The sequence below is a fragment of the Zingiber officinale genome, chromosome 10B, assembly GCF_018446385.1.
Source record: "Zingiber officinale cultivar Zhangliang chromosome 10B, Zo_v1.1, whole genome shotgun sequence".
NCBI lineage: Eukaryota > Viridiplantae > Streptophyta > Magnoliopsida > Zingiberales > Zingiberaceae > Zingiber > Zingiber officinale.
Genome location: NC_056005.1, coordinates 5,442,079 through 5,461,428, shown reverse-complemented (window position 1 = coordinate 5,461,428; position 19,350 = coordinate 5,442,079). Strand labels below are relative to the sequence as shown.

General features: G+C 40.1%; 2 protein-coding genes across 8 annotated transcripts; one reads left to right on the top strand and one right to left on the bottom strand.

The window, feature by feature from the left end:
* Positions 1–7,802: 7,802 nt before the first annotated feature.
* On the top strand, positions 7,803–12,106 carry LOC122028512. Of its 3 annotated transcripts, none has more exons than XM_042587348.1 (11): positions 7,803–7,991; positions 8,274–8,621; positions 9,060–9,344; positions 9,442–9,525; positions 9,612–10,082; positions 10,167–10,302; positions 10,408–10,570; positions 10,677–10,805; positions 10,908–11,113; positions 11,409–11,531; positions 11,781–12,106. In XM_042587348.1, exons 3-10 carry the CDS (start codon positions 9,101–9,103, stop codon positions 11,494–11,496), a joined length of 1,521 nt encoding a protein of 506 aa, XP_042443282.1. In that variant the 5' UTR covers positions 7,803–7,991; positions 8,274–8,621; positions 9,060–9,100; the 3' UTR covers positions 11,497–11,531; positions 11,781–12,106. The 3 variants fall into 3 exon arrangements, with proteins under 3 accessions (XP_042443282.1, XP_042443280.1, XP_042443281.1); XM_042587346.1 differs by having other exon boundaries at positions 7,817–7,991; positions 10,908–11,102; XM_042587347.1 differs by lacking the exon at positions 7,803–7,991 and adding an exon at positions 8,113–8,186 and having other exon boundaries at positions 10,908–11,102.
* Positions 12,107–12,836: 730 nt separating this feature from the next.
* On the bottom strand, positions 12,837–19,122 carry LOC122029582 (protein IMPAIRED IN BABA-INDUCED STERILITY 1-like). Of its 5 annotated transcripts, none has more exons than XM_042588634.1 (11): positions 18,602–19,119; positions 18,021–18,401; positions 17,346–17,630; positions 16,900–17,217; positions 16,197–16,424; positions 15,070–15,167; positions 14,538–14,640; positions 13,913–14,440; positions 13,698–13,827; positions 13,232–13,348; positions 12,837–13,061 (listed from the first exon to the last, which is right to left on the bottom strand). In XM_042588634.1, the coding sequence occupies exons 1-10, from the start codon at positions 18,926–18,928 to the stop codon at positions 13,323–13,325; spliced, it is 2,424 nt and encodes an 807-aa protein (XP_042444568.1). In that variant the 5' UTR covers positions 18,929–19,119; the 3' UTR covers positions 12,837–13,061; positions 13,232–13,322. The 5 variants fall into 5 exon arrangements, with proteins under 5 accessions (XP_042444568.1, XP_042444570.1, XP_042444567.1 ...); XM_042588636.1 differs by adding an exon at positions 18,487–18,575 and having other exon boundaries at positions 13,232–13,827; positions 18,672–18,805; XM_042588633.1 differs by having other exon boundaries at positions 13,232–13,827; positions 18,602–19,122.
* Between the last annotated feature and the right edge of the window lie 228 nt (positions 19,123–19,350).

Genomic DNA, 19,350 nt, shown 5'->3' with positions numbered 1-19,350 from the left:
TTGGTCGACCGAACTCGCTCCCTTCCTTCCTAGCTGAAGTTTGAAGCTGGCTCAATCTTTTGCACTTACTGGTCTTTAATGGTTCGATTGACCGAACCCCCTTTTTCGGTCGACCGAACAAGCTTTTCTTTGTTCATCAGAATCTGCCGTGATCTTGATTTAATGCAGCTTTAATGTTGATTGGATCGGTCGACCGATGTCTGGGTTCGGTCGACCGATCAGCCCTTCTTTCCTTTCCTTGCTGATCGGTGCTGACAAACTGGCTTAGCTGAGTCACTAGGTTCGGTCGACCGATCTTACTGTTCGATCGACCGTTCAGGCTTTGATCCGATTCTGGCTCAGTTCTGATCTGGACTGACTTATGTACTGATCTTACTTGGTTCGGTCGACCGATCCAACTTAACCTGCAATACAGTGTTAAAGATAACCTGTAACACAGATGTTAGACCAAAACAACCTGCAACACAGATATTAGCATAATAGTATAATAATGAGAAATAAAAGAACAGTAGAATTGTTCTTGATCTCAACTTGGAAGCCTTCCCGGTTTCTTCAGTTGGATCAGCGACCTAAGGTTGTTCCCTTCGGGAACCCGACCTCATTGTCGCTCCTCCAGTTTGTTTACCTCAACCTACCTGCCAAACTTTGATCCTCCAGATCTAGTTTGGACTTTTCACTCAGCCTTGATCGGCTCCCCAGGACTTTTCCTTTGATCTTCGGTCCTCCAGACCTCTCGATCACTCTGCCAAGCCTCGACCCACTTGGACTTGCACCTGGATTCCACAACCTGCTAAGATTTCTCTGCCTAACCTCCAGCTAGGATTTTCCCGGTTGAGTAAACATCCTGCACACTCAGTCAACTTGTTAGATCATAACAAGACTTAACTTGAACCTTTGACAACATCAAAACTCAGGTTTGATTCTGGTGCAGCTTGCACCAACAGAAAAGTCCAAGTGGATCAAAGGGATTGACCGGACACTTGGCACGAGGAGAAAAGTCCAAGTGGATCAAAGGGATTGACCGAACACTTGGTGAGGAAGTCCTCGCGGGTCAAGGGTGGCCAGACACTAGGCATGATGTACCAACAGGTCATGATTGATCGGATGTTGGTTTTAGGGGAATTTGGACTTGTTTAGACAAGAAATCATGAGCTGGAACGATCAACCGATCAATTGACTCATGCCCAATCAATCGGTTGATCGATTGGGTGAGTCCTCACCAAAGTCTCCTTTCCAATCTATCAGGCGATCGATAGAGAAGCCGACGACGTCGCACAGAAAGCCTCCCAATCGATCGGTCGATCAATTGGGAGCCTCCAATCGATCGAGTGATCGATTGGGAGCTGGGATTTTGCGCGATAAGTCCTGGATCGATCGGGCAATCGATCCAAGCGATTTCTATAGAGCACAAAGGCGCTTTAGATCGATCGGTGGATCGATCCAAAGCCTCCCCAATCGATTGAGAGCAATTCAATCGATTGGGATCCGACCGTTGACCCAGGTTATAGCCGTTGGCGAGAGATTTTCTGCACACGGCTTCCATTCTCTTCTTCGCACGATCACAGCGAAGACCACAGCGATTTCTCCACTCTCACAGCCAGATCTTGAAGGCTCTTGGAGACAAGTGTAGGTACACTTTCGAGGTTCAAGAGGCAACAACAAGCAACAAGTAAGCAAGAAGAAGAAGCTCTTTACTTGTATCTTTTGTATTTTCTTCTTGCGTAAGTTGTATTTGTTGTGTGGGTTTGTACAAGGCTTCTCTGCCTTCGGTAGTTACCATAAAAAATTGTTTTCATAGTGGAGAGTGCTTGTGTGTGTGGATCCTTGGATTAGTCACCTCTTCTTAAGGTGGATACCAAGTAAATCTACATTGTTAGCATTGGAGCTTGCTTTGAGAGTATTCCGTTGCACATCATCATTGACGATGCAAGCGACGAGAGCACGGTGAGCTATTCACCACCCCCCTCTCTAGCTACAAATCGACCCTAACAGGCAGGAGTCTCGAGCGCGCTCGAGCAGGCAAGAGTCTCGAGTGCGCCCACCTCGGGCTGACATTTTTTCAAGTCCTCATTTTCTTGGATCCTGGTGCAAACTTCTACAGCATGCCAATACCGAACGCCCATTGATGTTAAATAAGGATCATCAAGAAATACGTAGAATGAAAGATAGTTGAAGGCTTAAGGGTTTATCATAGTTAGGTCGAAAGAGTACTCATCGATCATCCTTGCCAGCATACAGCCACCCAGTATGTTCATCGCAGCCTCCCAATCTTCCATGATTGGGCCCATTAGTAATATACAACCACTGGCCAGGAGAGTCGATGACAAGGAAGCTAAGGGTTGGGCGGACAAAAGATTGTAGATAGCAGAGAATTTGTAGAGTCTCTTGGGTTCCATACTAGAAGTTGAGGCTGCAGCCTCCACCAGAGGAGTAATGGGGAGAGTGATTGGCAATAAAGTGGCACCGACCATAAAGCCGATCAGTTGGGAAGTGGCCTTTTGGATTGGATTACCAAGAGGGAGAGTGGAGACAGAAGGACAGGTGGATAGAGTCCGCTCGTAGGATTGTGCCTGGATCTCTTCCTAGTGGCAAAAAGGTGAATACGCTCGCCCTCAACGCCCCCGCCAACCCGTCCCAGGGCCAACACGGAGGAAGTAAATTACCGACAGCTACTAGCCTTTGGAATAGTGATTAGCACATAAGGGAGGCATTTAACTCGGCTTTGCTGAGATTCGAACCTCAGACCTCCTGGTGGCAACACCTCATGTGCTAGCCACTAGACCTTCCCGAGGGAACATGCCTGGATCTCTTCTTGGATGAGTATAAGGTAGGGCGAGGATACAAGAATGGGAGGCGAAGGTTCCTCGGGAACTTGAGCAGAGAGGATGAGCTTACTAGTGCAGTGGGGAACAATAAAAGGGGGGTGAATTACCTGTACAAAACAAAGCTACACCCTTCTCGATCTTTCAACTCAGATTAGTAGCACACTTATAAAAGAAAATTGAATAACTAATAAAATAAAAGAGACTAAGAAATTACTTGATTACAACCTAGGTGGTTGTTAATCCAAGGTAAAAGAAAGCACTAAAAAGATCTCCTTTGTATAGGCGGAGAAGCCTATTACACTCGTTGAATGCTCAGAAATGTATTAGAAAATGAATACAAGAGTTGTTGTTAGTTTCCTATATCCATGAGCCTTTTTATAGCCCCTAAAAAATGTTATCCACGTCTTGAAGACGCCCTCAAAGAGGTCCAAGGCGCTGAGGATAGAGTTTATCTGTCGAGGATAAAACTTTATCTTCAGCTGACAGCTAGCAAAGGTGCCTTTCATAGGCTGGAAGGTTCCTTTGCATTGTTCATCAAAGGTGCCTTCCAAGCTATGGAAGTTGTCTTCCATAAGGCAGAAGGCAGATCAGCTCCCATAAGTTGATCTCTTCTTCTGTGGGTGATGCTCCGACTACCTGAAGTTGAGCTCACCTGAACCCAACTTCGATTTTCTCCTCGAGCAGGCTTCCTCCCCAACTTCTCGTCCCTCAGACAATGCCACGTCCTTCTCGTCCACCAGTGTATTCTTCCGCAACATCTCATTGTTGGTACCCCAAGGTTGTTTTGATGTGATCAAACAAGTTAGGTTAGGTCCTGTTGTGTTTAACCCTGTGTCTAAGTGTGCAGGAACTTAAGAGCATAGGATGTTGAGCAAAAGACGCAGCTAGTGAGAAGGACAGTACGGGAGAGAACCGACAGGATCGATGGGTCTAAGGGAGGAGGTGCTGCGGAAGAGTACGCGAGCAAACGATAAGGAAGCGCGCGACATTTCCGAGGGTCGAGAGGCCGAAGCAGAAGCTTGCTCGAGAAGGCGGAAAGTTGGGTTCAGGTGAGCCCTATTTCGGATGGCCGAAATCACCCAAGCGAGCAGAGCTGGAGTGGAAGACCCGGACCGAAGCAAGAGGAGCCAAAGCTGGAGTCCCGAAGAGAAAGTCAACACCCCTTTGGGGCGCCCAGAACCATTCCGCGCACTTGGAGCAGTCCGAGGCGCCCGGAACTCAAGTTTTATCAGTTTCGACATGGTCTTTGATCGTTGCGTCGAGGATAGAGCTCTATCCCACTCCAAGCGCCTGTAAGGGTTCCAGGCGCCCCGAGCAAGGCTATATAAGCAGCTCTGCTCCCAGAAGCTAATAACAACAAGAATTATTCAAGCAACACTTGTACACGCTTCTTTGTCTATTTTAGCTTCGTCTTTCTGTGCTTTATTGTTGTAAAGAGGCTTCTCCGCCTGAAGGAGAAATTAGCGTGACTTTATTCCTTGGATTAACAACCTTCCCGATTGTAACCAAGTAAAATTCTCTGTGTCTCTGTCTTTTCAGTTATTTCTTATTTTGTCTATGCAAGTGTTTTATTCTAAGTTATAAATCCGAGAAAGGTATTTGTTTTATTTAATTTGTGCAGGGGTTTTTCCCCCCCCCCCCCCCCCCCGTTCCGCTAGCCGACCGTGAAAGATCCTAACAAGTGGTATCAAAGCCAGGATGCTTCAGGAGGACTAACCGTCAAACGAAGCACACGAGATGACCATACCGAGCATCTACCCACCAAAGTTCGATGGGGAGTTCGCGAGCTGGAAAAAGAAAATGGAGGTATTCTTTAAAACCGGCTTTGAATTGCTTTTAATAATGAAATTCGATTTTGTAGCACCCGAATGCAAGGAAGAATACCAGTGGAGGAAGAATGAGCAAGCCGACTTCGTGGCAAACGGTAAAGCAGAGTTCCATCTGCTGAGTGTCCTACCGCCACAAGAAGTCAACTGGATCGATGCATATGACTTAGTAAAGGAGCTTTCAGAGAAGTTCCTTGAACTACACGAAGGACATCCGAAGCCAAGCTCGTGAAATGGGATTTGCCAAGGAATCAATCAAGCAACATAAAACTGGAAGCAGAAGAAATCGTTGCACATCTTTACTCGAGAATAAAGGAACTAATAACCGGACTCACGAATCTTGGAGAAAAGGTAAGCAACCGAGATTCGCTAAGGTATGCACTTAATGCATTTCCTAGATCTACTGAGTAGGCATCATTAGTAGTTGCTTACTATATTTCTAAAGATTTAGAAGTTGTCACCTTGTAGGGCAATATTGCTAAGTTCTATGGAGCAACAATGATAGAGTTTTAGTCGGGTGATACTACCATGGGTCCGCTGAGCAATAAAATCAAAGCCCTGAGGGCAATATTACTAAGTTCTATAGAGTAGCAATGACAAAGTTATAGTCGGGAGATACTACTGTGGGTTCGCCGAGCAATATCATCAAAGTTCCGCAAGACAATGTTATTTAGTTCCATAAAACAATGTTAAAGCATTGGCAAGTAATAAGGCACAAGTCTCACAGAGTGATAGCATAAAGGACCACCGAGCAATATCATTAAAGCTTCGTTGAGCAATGGCGCTCAGTTCCACAAAGTGACATCATTGAGGTTCACTAAGCAATAATGTTAAGTTTCAGTGGGGCAATTATATTAAGGCCTGCAAAGCAATACTATTGAGGGAATCTTTCATCAGGAAGCTTCTGGTTGTCAACACGTGAAACTTGATGATTGGAAAAATAAGTGATGGATGTCAGAGTCGATTTCTTTAATTCTTTCTTCATAATACGTGACAATTAATGAATGGCAGATGAGTAATGACTGTCAGAGGTTGTTCCCTGGGAACCTTCTTCATTTTACGTGATAGTCAAGGATTGGATGCATAGTTACGGATCATCAGAAACTATGTCTCCATTGACTTAGGCGGGAAGAATTAAAAAGACACAAAGGCAAGTGATGTGAAAATTTTCTTATAACAACTATATAAGCACCATAAATGGTAGCTTCTAGGTGTGATGATCTTTTGTTTCTAACTAGCGGAGACAACTCTTTCTTATTCTTCTTTTGCTCTCTTTCTCTCCACTGATTACTAATTTGAGCATCGAAAGGGCCACGCCGAAGAAGTCGGCCCCATGTTGTTTTCTCATATTCGCAAAGCCACATGAGAGTAGATGACTCATCTAGAAGTAAGAGCCTGAGCGAGTAGAAAAAGGAGTCATTATATGGTATTTATGTATTTTTGGTATTTTTAGTAAATATGGACTAGGATTTGTCTATATTAGCATCTAATTTTATTAATTAGAATTTTCATTAAGAAATTTTCTTTTTTGGTAAGATTTATTTTCTCTGTAAAAGATAAGAATTGAGGTCAATATACGAGGATTTGTTTTCTTTTTTCGAGTCATAAGGCAGAGGTCTATATATATATTATGTTTCATATTTTGAGCATAGTTTTGATTAATATTATTTTTAACTGTCGTTTCCTCTTTAGAACATGGTGTTTCATTCCCCTTTGAATTAACATGTTGTAAGTCACTTTTGATATTCGTGCTCGAATCAACGAATGAGATAATTATTTCCGATATTCATGCGCGAATCAACAAAACTGATAATTATTTGCTACATCAAGGCCCAATTATGACGGCTCATTAAATGAGCTTAATCTTGATTGAGTATTAATATTATCTGATTAAATCAATTTATAAAGTTCTCAATTCGACCAAAAATGACTATAAATATGGTCTGATATTTAAAAGAAGAGGCCATCATGTGAATAAATATAGGAGTTAACAAACACTTTATTTATTAGATTTGGATTTGCTAACCATTGGTCTAAAGCAATCACTATATTATTAATTTATTTATCCGCACCGGCCTCTTGTTTAGTTCTAGATAAATGCGGATTGGAATGTGGGAAAGCACTCAGTGTTCTTATTTGTTATAATTTATGATCTTCCCAAAGGATCGTAATATTACACAATCCATTCGCATTTCTTATATAAACAATCCGTTCGATTGCGAAATAGGTGATTCCAAGGGAGAGAATTGCATATTTCCTTACAATCATACACATATGCAGCTATCTACTAGCACACATCTTGAACTAAATGAAGAAAACATCGAACCCAACCACATGACAAATCCTCTCACTTATGTAGCAGATGTCCTAATTCAACAATAAATGCAGAGTTAAACAAAACAATAAATTCTAATTGATGTTGTTCATAAACCAACGCCACCATGAAGTTTACTGTCCATCAGTTAAGTCACGGATTAGACAAGTGCACATCTGGTAGGGAACAGACTGTTCGGTAGATTAAACTCTTTAGGTGTCACTCCATGAGCCTTGTTGGAAGGCGTCCTTTTCGTCTAAATACGAACACTTAAAGCAAACCTTGTTAATTAATAGTCCTTGAACTTTAATCATTCATTCTAATAAAATGTGTTTCTGGAATGATTAAGTAAATTAAAACATTTGACGTAAACGAATTGAAAGGATGACGATGATTAAGGGCCATTTTTAGATGAAAAGGATGCTGCTGCACTAAAACTCGCAGTGAACAAAGCCAATCAGGCGACCACTACGTAGGGTGCCCTTTTCTGACTCAAAAAGAAGCTCCAAATAGTATCACATCAATGTTCGACACTGAACAGTCGAGTCGAGTCACTTCATGTATGTCCTTCCTTCTTTATCATGGGATCCAGCGAATCGTGAACAAGGAACTATTATTCATTTCGGTGGACCAGCGACAGGGACGAGTTAACTGATGAGGAGAAGAAGCCGTGGCAGAGCGATAGGTGGTGGATCGGCTAAAAATGACAATAAATTGAGGGAGCACGCAGGCGTGCCGGTCCCATGTCCACCTGCTGAGACATTGAAGTACTAGTAGTTGAGCTACAAGACAAGGAGAGCCGACGGAAGGCCACTGAATGCATGCAAGCAGTCATAGGCCATGAAAGGATTAGGAAGAGGAAGAAGAAGAATAAAAGCAATCTATCTGCTCTGTTTAGATTGCTGACGGTCTTAAATTGCCGCGTAATAGGTGTTGAAATTAAGCTTGTTCTACAGCGTTGCTGACGGTCTTAAATTGCCGCACGTACTAAATGAGCAGCTTGGTAGATATTATAATTCGTTTTAGGTACCATTTTTTTTACTTGTTTTTAGATTTCAAAAATAGATACGTGTCACAGTTAAGTGCCACAAATAAAAGGTCTCTCATAAACATTTTGTCCCATTGAGGATTTGTTTCATGCAAATTTAGATGCCTCTATTATTTTGTGAAAAAGTGTTTGGGGGAAGAAATTCTTAGATGCCTCTATTATTTTGAGAAAAGGTGTTTGGGAGGAAGTTCTTAGTATTTTATTCCTTTTTTTTGGATTCAGTGTTACATGTGCTTTATATTAGTGCTTCAATTTTCCAGATGAAATACCGTGCAATCCCGCATGGACTTTACCGGGAGCAATGCCATTTTCTGAGAGTAGACAGGCAGGTAGATGCACCAACCAAGAAGACAGTCAGCCTTGTGCTTTCTTGGCCTTGGCCTTTCCATATCTACTCCTTCACGTGAGGAGAGCGACTGCCTTCCGACTTCGACGATTCTCAGTCTCGATCAATCATCAGGGAGTGCGCACTTCCAGTCTCATCTTCGTTATACCAACTATAAGTACGAAAGGCACGCTACGACCATCTTCTCTCTTCTAACTCGCCTTCCTTGAGTCCTTCAGCCCTTCATTTGCTTTTTGTACAGAGAAAGGAGAGATATTTTCTGGTAAAATATTTACTCTAGTATTTGTTTCTTTGAGCGTTCTTGTTCGTCTTCTGTTGCCATTTACAATCTTATAGTGTTTTTAGCCATCTTTTAAGAGTGAAAGTTTTTCAACATTTTTATGGAATATTTATCCTTTCCTGTGTTCATTTGTTTGAGGCATAATTAAGGATATGAAACTTCGTGTCAAAAAGTTGGATAAATGTCTCTAATGCTCCATTTCTAGAGCTCAATTGATTTTGATGAATGAAGCAGCCAAATCATGGAATTTGACAGTAAATAAATGCTAGCAAAAGTAGAATGTTTCAGCTAAAACAAGACTTATTTTGGATGTGAGACTGGAGTAGCAAAATTATATTTATGATTTGTTTCAACACTTCTGCACTAGATTTCTACTTAATTCACAATAAATCGATCGATCTGTTGAAACAATCTTTGTAGGATCCTACTTGGTATCACTTCCTCTATGCTTGGGTGATATCATGGGGGCGTGTGTATCAAAATCAAATTGTAGGTCCAGAAGGAGGTCGGGCTGCCACTGGTTCAGAAGATCCCGCAGAATGATTTTGGCTTCGATTCCTGATGCCAGTAAAGCTCAGATTTGGGATGATGAAAATCACTCTGTTCAAATTGAAACCTCTTCGAAAAACAGAAAATCTGAGGTCTCTAATATGATAGTCCATCTCACTCAGTTGCAGTGGCATCACACTCAGATGGATGCTAGTGGTATCTTCTTCTTCTTTTTGTTTTCCCCCGTTTTTCTATCGACATTCAGAGAGGTAAAGACACAGCATTTTTATTTCTTGATTTCGCTTCTTTACAGTGATCTGCCAGGAAGATGCATGGTTTGATTCTGTCAGTATCTTGGAATCTGATTCTGATGATGATTTCTCAAGTGTTCATGGAGGTAGTATTAGTTTACTCTTAACAGATGCATCATGATCACACAACAGACCTTCGAGGTAGTGATGATTTTTATTTTAATGCTTGCAGATTGTATTCCATCAGCAAATGCAACAGTGGCTCAGCCATTGCAGTATGAAAATGCTTCATGCTGTATGGAGGATGTTTGTCTTAGCACTCCGTTGACAGTGGTTCCTACAATCAACTGTTTTCCAGCTGATAGATTGGTGAATTCTTGCGGAAGCTTTCGCGAGCTTCCTAGTAAGGTTGAGGAAGCTAGAGATAGAGCTCAAGGAGCAGACATTTACACCAAAAAGAAAAAGGGTTTAAATGAATCATATGGTGGTTTGAAAGGCTCCAAAGAGTTACATGAGATGGATGACAAATCTCATGTCAACAAGGCTTCATTGCACATCTGCAACTTGGTCCCTTCTGTTTGTTTTAATAATAAAGTTCAACAGATGCCAAATGCTAGTCCACCATGTCAAAGGAAAAGATCAGCAGTTATCAGGCTTTCTTATAAGAGAAAGTCTTATGATGGAGAAGAGATAACTGAGTTCTGTGAGTAACACATTTCTATTTTAAAGTTTTTTGGGGTCTCCTTAGTGATGTTGCAAACTGATATCTGGCTACTTAATGTATTAGGTGCATCAAATAAATTCCTTTGTCGACCGAAAGGAGGGATAGTCGTTCCACATTCCCCAGGGGAGAAATCAATGCCTGGATGCTGGTCCTTCCTCGAGCCATCTACCTTTAAACTTCGCGGCCAGAATTACTTCAGGCATGATTTGCTCTGTTCTATTTCATTTACAGAACTTTTGTGGCTATTTGCTGCTAACAACAATTTTCTACTTCACTAATTTGAGCTGCACCTTGAAATGTGCAGAGATAAGAGGAAGCTTCCTGCACCAAACTATGCACCATATTATCCGGTTGGTGTCGACTTGTTTTTATGTCCTCGAAAGATGCATCACATTGCTCAACATATTGAACTTCCATCAGTTAAGCCTCATGAAAAAGTCCCCTCACTCCTTATTGTCAATATTCAGGTAAGAGTTTTTTTCATTAGTTCATCATGAAGCTGCATGCTTGTCTGCTGAAAGTATATGTGCTTTATCTCCTCTACATGCTATGAAAATTTGCACTTTCCTGCAGATGCCAACTTATCCGGCTGCAATGTTTCTTGGTGATAGTGATGGGGAAGGAATGAGCCTTGTATTGTATTTTAAGATTTCTGAATGTTTTGACAAAGAAATTTCTTCTAGTTTCCAGGATTTGTTAAAGGTAATACTGTCCACAATTCTGAACTATTGCTGTCCATATCTTAAAATAAATCTACCTGGAGGCGTATATAGTGATTCAGCTTGTAATTCTCACCTTCTGCAGAGGTTTATTGATGATGAAACTGAAAAGGTTAAAGGAATTGCGATCGATTCAAGCATTCCTTTCCGGGAGAGATTGAAAATAGTGGCTGGGGTGGTTAATCCTGAGGATCTTCTTCTGAGTGCAACAGAAAGGAAGCTGGTTCAAGCATATAATGAAAAACCAGTGCTCTCGCGCCCTCAACACAGTTTTTACTCGGTAAATGAAAGGTTCTCTTTCAAAATTTTCGAGAATATATTGAAACATTTGCTTGTGGTTCAGAGCTTCAACTTGATACAAAATCTCACTTCAACACTTTGTTACACTACCATCTAGGAGAACTTCTTTAACCTGTAACCATTAACTCCAAAGCTCATCAGTCTTCATGTTGGCCATGATTGCCTCTCTTCAATTTCGCAAATTTACTATGGCCATTTCTGTAAAGGACTAGTTTGATATGCTAAAAGGTACTGAAAACTAGCATGCATTTTTGTATGTACCTAATAGTATGCCTATGTTTTGCAGGGTACAAATTACTTTGAGATTGATCTTGATATACATCGCTTTAGCTACATATCGCGAAAGGGTCTTGAAGCGTTTCGGGAACGTTTAAAACATGGAATCCTTGATCTAGGACTGACCATCCAGGTTGGAGCTAAGTCTTTCTCTGATTTGGCTTGCTTCATTTTTTGGTTGTTTTAAGTGTTCTGTTAAGCAATCCTGAACGAGCTTTTCTCCTCATTGGAAAAAGAAGGAAAGAAAAAAGAAATCCCTGTTTGTTTCCATGTTGAACAAAGTTATTATCTCGCTAAACCAGTCTGTGTTATATTACCATTACAAGACAACAATCTAACTCGAGTCTCTAATAGTTTTTAAGTACTATCTTTCAAAATGCAGGCCCAAAAACAGGATGAGCTGCCGGAGCATGTCCTCTGCTGCTTGAGACTGAACAAGATCGATTTCGTTAATCATGGCCAGATTCCAACTATTATCTCGCGCGAGGATGATTGATTGTTTGATCTTTGAAGGGGCACAATGCTTTAGAGCAAATAACTGTTTGTATCAGAGCAGGGCAAATTCCATGTCTTCATTGTGAAGGCTACCTGCAACGTTCACAAATTGTCAATTTGACACACATGTAGTAGTAGTAGTAGAGGGGAAAAAATCGAGAAAAAGGTTGTAAAACATCCTATGAAGTCATTCCAAAATTCGTTTTTTTGGTTCATCGTATTCATAGTTATTTTAAAATTGCACTGTATCTATTTTCTCTAGTAACAGGTTACGCAAAAAAAATAAAAAAAATCCTTCTAATTGTTAATATTTATTAAAAAATAGTTAATATTTCAAATAATATTTACTGATATGGAGTTTCAAGTTTTTTTGTTCTTAAAATTAATCTTACATTGACTAAAAAATAATTAAGAACTGAGTGAGTTTTTATACATCTCATTGACACGCACTACAATGTTACTCGAAGATTTTTCCTCTCAAAAGGAAAACAAATATTATATCTAGTATATGATGTGATCCACTGGGAGAGATTGGACTTCTCGTTTATTTTTTCCTTTTATAAATCGTTTATGTTCCTTTAATTGTCTGCTAGTCAATTTAATCTGTATGTATATATATAAAATTTCTATCAAAGAAATATATTTGTTTATTAGTCACTTTTATATGTTCTATGCTAGTAAGTAACGATGTGCACACATTTTATAACTCTTTTATCGCATGGCAAAACGACAAGCACAAACAATGCCACTGAAAGTGTCCTAGCATTCAGTGTATCTCATCTTATTCATTAAGATCAAGGGTCACTTGAGTCGAGAGAAAAAATGTTTGCCGGACCAACAAAGCTCTGGTCTTGATCATCATGTTTTCCTTTCATTTCTCTTCACATTGATAATCATGGAAGGATTAGACTTCTTCCAATGAAACCTCAGCACAACATAGTTCTTGCTTGCAGTTAAAAAGAATGTTTCATTTAACCATCGGGTTTCAGCATACATGTATCTTTCACGTTTGAAAATGCATGCAACTTAACATTTACAAGGGATTCATGACTCTATACACTTATCTTTATCATGAAATAGCTCCAATTCAAAGCTTTAGCAGCATCAAAAACTAAGTTGCAAGGAATTTTTATTTGAGATGTCACCTCTGAACTTCTTGAACGAAGAGCTTTGATCGGCACCAGAAAAAAATGAATGAATTAGATACCTCTATCAACGCATCTTCTCTTAACAATGTAATTTATATACAGGAGGTAGTAGGCTTGTAGAAACAATTATAAACATCTATAGCAGCTAATCAATTAATTCAGATGTCATTGTTGAATTAGTTTCTTTCACCTCGGGAAATTCTGTTTGTTAAATACTATTTGTCCACCCAACTTGTATGGTACTTCTGTATGCTTCTTTTGATTCTGACAGCAACAAACTTTTACTTCCTCGGTCTTCTCCCTGCCACTGAATATCAAGAGACACTCAGTAAAACTAATTATTTTTTTTTAAACGAAATGTTTGATGCCCTATCAAATTTAACTTGAACCATCTAAAAGCAAATTATATTGAAGATTTCAGTTCACATGCTGAAATAGGACTTCTAATTGCGTGTATTGAATTCATGACTAGACAGAAGCTGCTAAAATGCACACAGTTATGTAAAATAAATGTTTTGATAAGGCACATAACAAAGATTTCCATTAAGAAGCAAGTAAACTTTGGCTAATTTGCTTTAGGCTTAGTGCTAAAATGTTTTCTATCATAAAGATTATATAGACCTGGACAACATGTTTTGTAAAAGGTCTTGGCATACCTCTTCGGAACCATGATCTCCTAACTGCTTGCCGAATCTGACGTTCATGCTTCTGCAGTAGTTCATCAACCTTGCAAGTCTGAGACAGTAAAGGTCCTGAAAACTCAACTCTGTCTTGGTTGTTGAAGCCCTGAGATTTAGCAGTAAAGTTAGATAGTTTCAGGACAGTGATAAACATCAAGGGAAATCAGATCATGCCAGACTAGCTTGCATACCATATAGTTATGCCGCATTGAAGATGGATCTCCGTTGCACAAGGCTTCAGAGAAGTCTTGAGAAGGGAATGATTCTGAAGTGTCAAATGATCCCGGATGTTCTAGTTGTGCCCATCTTTTCAGCATTGCAATTTTTGCCAACTCTTGTGACTCATGGTGTTTGGAACCAGCATGAAGATCACCATTTTGTGGACCCTTGGGTCCCAACTTGCTTTTGACATTTTCAATATCAGACAGATCTCTTGCAGCAGATAGATTTCTTCTTGAGTTGCGCCTACTGTGAGATCTGTTATATACATGGTCTTCTCTCTGCCTCCTAGCCCATGAAAAACCACTGGAAGTAGAAACACGTAATGGTCCTGAAAAGACAATATCCTGTTCAGAGTTGTGCTTCATGTGATGACCTTCATCTGGATTTTTAATCGATGGCATTGGCTGGAGATCTACAAACAATCTGGTTTCACCATCTACTCTTTTGAGACCTTTTTGTTCATCGTGTTCAGTGGCTTCAACATTTAACTGTGCATCCTGATATTAGATGGTATTATTATTATTCATCAATACAAAACATTATAACTTGTCCTCCACTTACAAAAAGCCTTTACACCAAAAAAAGGTGAATTACCTTTTTGGTATCTGCTAATTTGCTGAGCCCACCTGATTGTCCTGAAGTTCTATCTGCTTTGAATGGTCTTCTCATGGCTTCTTGTCTTCCAGCAATTCTTCTCCTAAGAAACAAACAAGTATACTAGCTGTTAAATACTTTCAACAAGAGAGTTGCATTTACAATGTCAGAAGGTCCTACATTGACTATATGCATAGAAATAGCTTCATCTAAAATTCAAAAATTAAGTAAAAAATAAAAAATCTATGGCCAACTGAGCAGATGCTACCATGAGACATCCAGAACGTAGGAGCCTAAATGCTCCTACAATAAACTGTTAGTAAGAATTCAATTATATGTATTTATACAAATATTGTATAGAGAGTCAATCTTTGCAATGCATATGCTTGGAAGTTTGAAGCAGTAAATGACCTTGATCTAAGCAGTTCAGAAACATAAGCTTACAGAAACTAACATAGAATAATAAAATATTTTTGCAGGTATCCTTTTTAATGAAACTGACTTATTGACCTCCATTATGAATAAAATTTACCTCTGTGATGCTTCTCGATTCTTTATGTCCATCTCTTTAGTAGGTGAGTACTTTGGTAAACTTGAGGGTTCACAAGCATACGGCATTGTTCTAAAATACTGAAAAAAAAACATATTGAAGAAAAATGTAAAAGGTAAGGAAAAGTCAATAACAGAATGCATTTTCCAGATTCTAACCAAGAAAAACTGAAAATGTAGGAGGAATATCTTAAATTTGTGTGAGTTAAAGGAAGGAGATGAGAAGGAAGAAAGCTTCTCCCCTTACAGTCCCACATTGCAAAGTGAGACCTCTCGCGCATGCTAAGTCTCAAAGGGATCCCCACTTAATGGCATTAGCATTTCTGGTTGCCACATGACATCAGGGCTAGTCCCTCACCTGGTGATGCTGAGCCTGAGGCATGCCTAAGGTGTAAAAAAGAAGTGCCGAAAGGAAGAAACTCCTCCCTTTGGTCCCATATAAGTGAGGCTCTCTTGAGCATGCTTGGATTCTCAATTGTCTTTGGCATTTTGGGTTGGAATGGGTAGTTTTCACACAATTGCCATGCCTTTTTTACTCTGATAGTGCAACAACACTCAGAAAAGTGCCAACTTAGGTATCTCCAAAAAGCTGTATGCAAGATTTTTGGAGCCGCCAAACAATTTGATTGTTCTAGAATAGAAATTATGAGTTAATGTTTATTTGTGATGCTTAATTTAAAATCAACAACCACATCTTGTCCACCTAGTAGCTGACAGCTTATGCAGGTCCGCAGGTGGTTTCCCACTATTCTTTCTGTAGGCCTTTTCTATTCTATAGTGCAATAGACAATTCCAATAAAGAATTTAGGTTCCAAACTTCTGCATGATATTTTGGCTTCTGCTTTTGGTTTTTGTTAAACCTAAATAATGGCGCAAATAAGGAAAAAAATTGTTTATGAAGATCAACAATGATATTATTCTTTTTCTTTATTGGCACTACTGTTAAGGTTTATAATGAAAAAGCAAGAATGGTAAAATAATAGCATGTTTAGTAAGGTACCCCTTCAAGAAGAAAAACAAAGCAATCATTCTGAGGAGCTAAAAGAAAGTGATGGGAGGAAAAATGTCTCAGTATCATAAGACAAATAAAAGTACCAGAAGTATGCTCACCTCTGATGCAAGGGCACTTGTGGCACTACCACGCTTATAAGGTTCAACAGAGAGAAAAGTCTCTAACAAGCTAATGGCTGCTCTTGGTAAATCTTGAAATGTTCCATAGAGGCTATTTACATAGGGACGATGGGGTTTGAAAATTGTAGCATGAGGCAACTTTGACTTCTTCCAAAATTCTTCTGGAGGTGAGCCACATAGCCGGAATATTTTATGTAATTGTTCAACCTGATAAACAAAGTTAATCTTCCATCCTCAAATTGAAAAAAAAAAAAAATTCTGACACAACAAATAGAAAAAAAAAATATATAAAAAATTAGAAAAAGGAAACATTTTCTAGTCCAGCACCATTAATGAAAAAGTACTTCTAACAAAGAAAATTCAATTGGGATGATAAAAATTACACCATCAACGGTTACCAAGTATGCAAGTAGTAAGAGAAGATATAGAGGGAGGCCTAAACTAAAACAGTGAAAAATTGTTTGACTATTATTTTTTCTCTAAAGGTCAATGACTAGAAAATATCATAATCCAACCCAAATAATTAGGCCATTATGGACTTTAGTAATTGTTCTCTCGGTTTAGGTGATCCATTTCTTTTTTGCTTGTTTTGGAGATCCAACAAGAAATAGCTACAAGGTCATAGAGACACTAATAACACACAAGATTTGACTGAAAAGCTTGAGTTTTAGAGGTTATTTACCTCAGTTCTGCCTTGCAAAATAGGTCTTCCCACAAACATTTCTGCAAACACACAACCAACACTCCACAAATCTACAGTAGCTTCATAGTTAGTTGAACCCAACAGTAGTTCAGGAGGTCTATACCAGAGAGTCACAACACGGCTAGTTAGTGGATACTTATGTCCAGGACGACAGAAATTTGCAAGACCAAAATCAGCCATTTTCAGAATTCCATCATTATTAACCAAAAGATTTGCTCCTTTTATGTCCCGGTGTATAACACCCTGCGAGTGACAATGTTCAAGTGCAGAAAGCAACTGATACGTGTAACACTTGACCTGCAGATCATGGACAGAAAGACAGCCCAAAAAATATTCATTATCACAAAGTTATGTATTTAAGCATGCTACCACTAGAAAGTTTATGGAGACACTTCCAATTGAGTATTCAAAGAATATAATCATACCTGTGATTCAGAGAGTACAATATCAGGAGAGCTAGCAAGTCCAGCTAGATCGTGCTCCATGTATTCAAATACAAGATAAAGGCTGCATGATAATCGAGAAGCAATCAGACCTTCCAACTTAATAATATTTGGGTGGTCAAGCGTGCGCAGTATCTTTATCTCCCTGGCCATAAACCTAACACTCTCTGGCTCAAAATTGTCAAAGCGCACCTTCTTCAAGGCAACCATCTTTCCAGTGTCAAGATCACGGGCTCTGAACACACTGCTGTAAGTTCCTTGTCCAATCTATTCATGCAAAAGATCAGTTCGAATGAGATAAAATTATAATTAGTTCAGACGCAACAAACTTGAGTCCTAACCAATAATTTTGAAATTAAATCATTAAGTTGATCCAATTTAGGTGAAATACGTATATAGCAAAATTAAGGAAACAGCTTAGTCCTACCGATCAAAGCAACAAAAATAGAAAAAGATTGTAAAGAGCTGCAAACAAGCATCTGTTGAGGATAACAGAAAATTATTGCATGGTCAAGTCTAGTGCATTTTGTTCTTAATGGAATTGTGTACGTCATACAAGCTGACTACTCGAGCCAAAGATGGGATTATCTTGAATTCTAGATTGAGTTTGTGACAAATGATATGTAGAAGGATAACTCGTCATAATCACTGCATTACCTTCTCCAATTTCTCAAAGGAATCAGCTTTAAGAGGCACCCAGCCTTGAATAGCTTCCCCTGCTACGGCACTGAGCCAAGAGGGCCATCCTGCAGCGACCTGCTCCCCTTCGATGTATTTGTGAAGATTCCGCAACCGTAGGCTCTGCAAGCTAGTATTATCATCATTCACCTTCCCTTTTCCCCCGGATTCAAGGCGACCATTTTCCTCCTCCCTCTCCGGGTGGCCGTTTTTTGTTCCCTCTCCAGTTCGGTGCAGCCCAGAGGGCGCTGAGATCAACCCCAACCGCTTTTGGTTGCTCCTTACAATGCCGGAGGAATCAGCTACCGGCGTAGCCGAGACTGCATTCTTGGACACGGCACAGCCCATGGCCGCTCGATCCTACAGCATTAGCAAGGTCGCCGGAGATTAAAAAAAAATTGCCCGGAATCGAGGAAAACTGGGGAAGGTGAAGGAGCCCACGGACGTGAAAATTAAGGGTAGGAAGAGGCAACCCAAGCTAGTAAATGAGGCAAAATCGGGTGGCCTGTAGATCCGGCAGCGATGATAGCACCCCTGAAATAGAAAGAAAAAAAAAAGACCTTTTGGCTGGAATCTTTAGGGTTCCCCCTTTCTAGCGAGATTAGCGGTGGATGGGGTGATCTGTAGGACCTCGTAGTGGAAGACCAAGAGACACCTCCCGAAATCGACCCAGGAACGAGTGAAGAGGATGGAAACGCAGCATAAAGTGTGCATTGAGCATCAACCCGCCCCCGTCTCGCCTCAGTCAAATCTCTTGGCTTCTTGTGACCTAAAAATGTTCCCTTTGTTGTTGTATGTATCCGATTGGCGGCATGCGATTCCCTTCCCCTGTTTTCAAACCCACGTTGACGAAATAGTATGAACAGGAAGGAATGTAGGCAGAGCATGAGTCAAAGTTGGGCGGAAACGCTGCATGGATCTTGGAATTATTGAATGGTTGAGAGGAAGAGGAAGAAGAAGACGAGAAGAAGATGGCACCATCGCAGTGTCATCTGGGTGCGGGAGATAAATTGGATGGGTGGAGTGCCCCAACCACTATGCAACTATCTCTACTAATTTGATTTGGCTAGATTGACTTTAGAGTCACGTTTACGTGACTGATTTAAATGATCTGATATAACTATCAGAACAAGACTTTAGCTGGTGGTGACGATGATGATGTCGCTTTTCAGTATTTTTGACAGTTCTTTTTTGTTGCTGTTGTTGTTGCATTTAATTATGAAACGAATTCAAATCTACCTGGTCGTTCCTTTGCCATTAATCTTACCAATACCAGTGCTGGAACTGTTATCTCATAATACATATTATT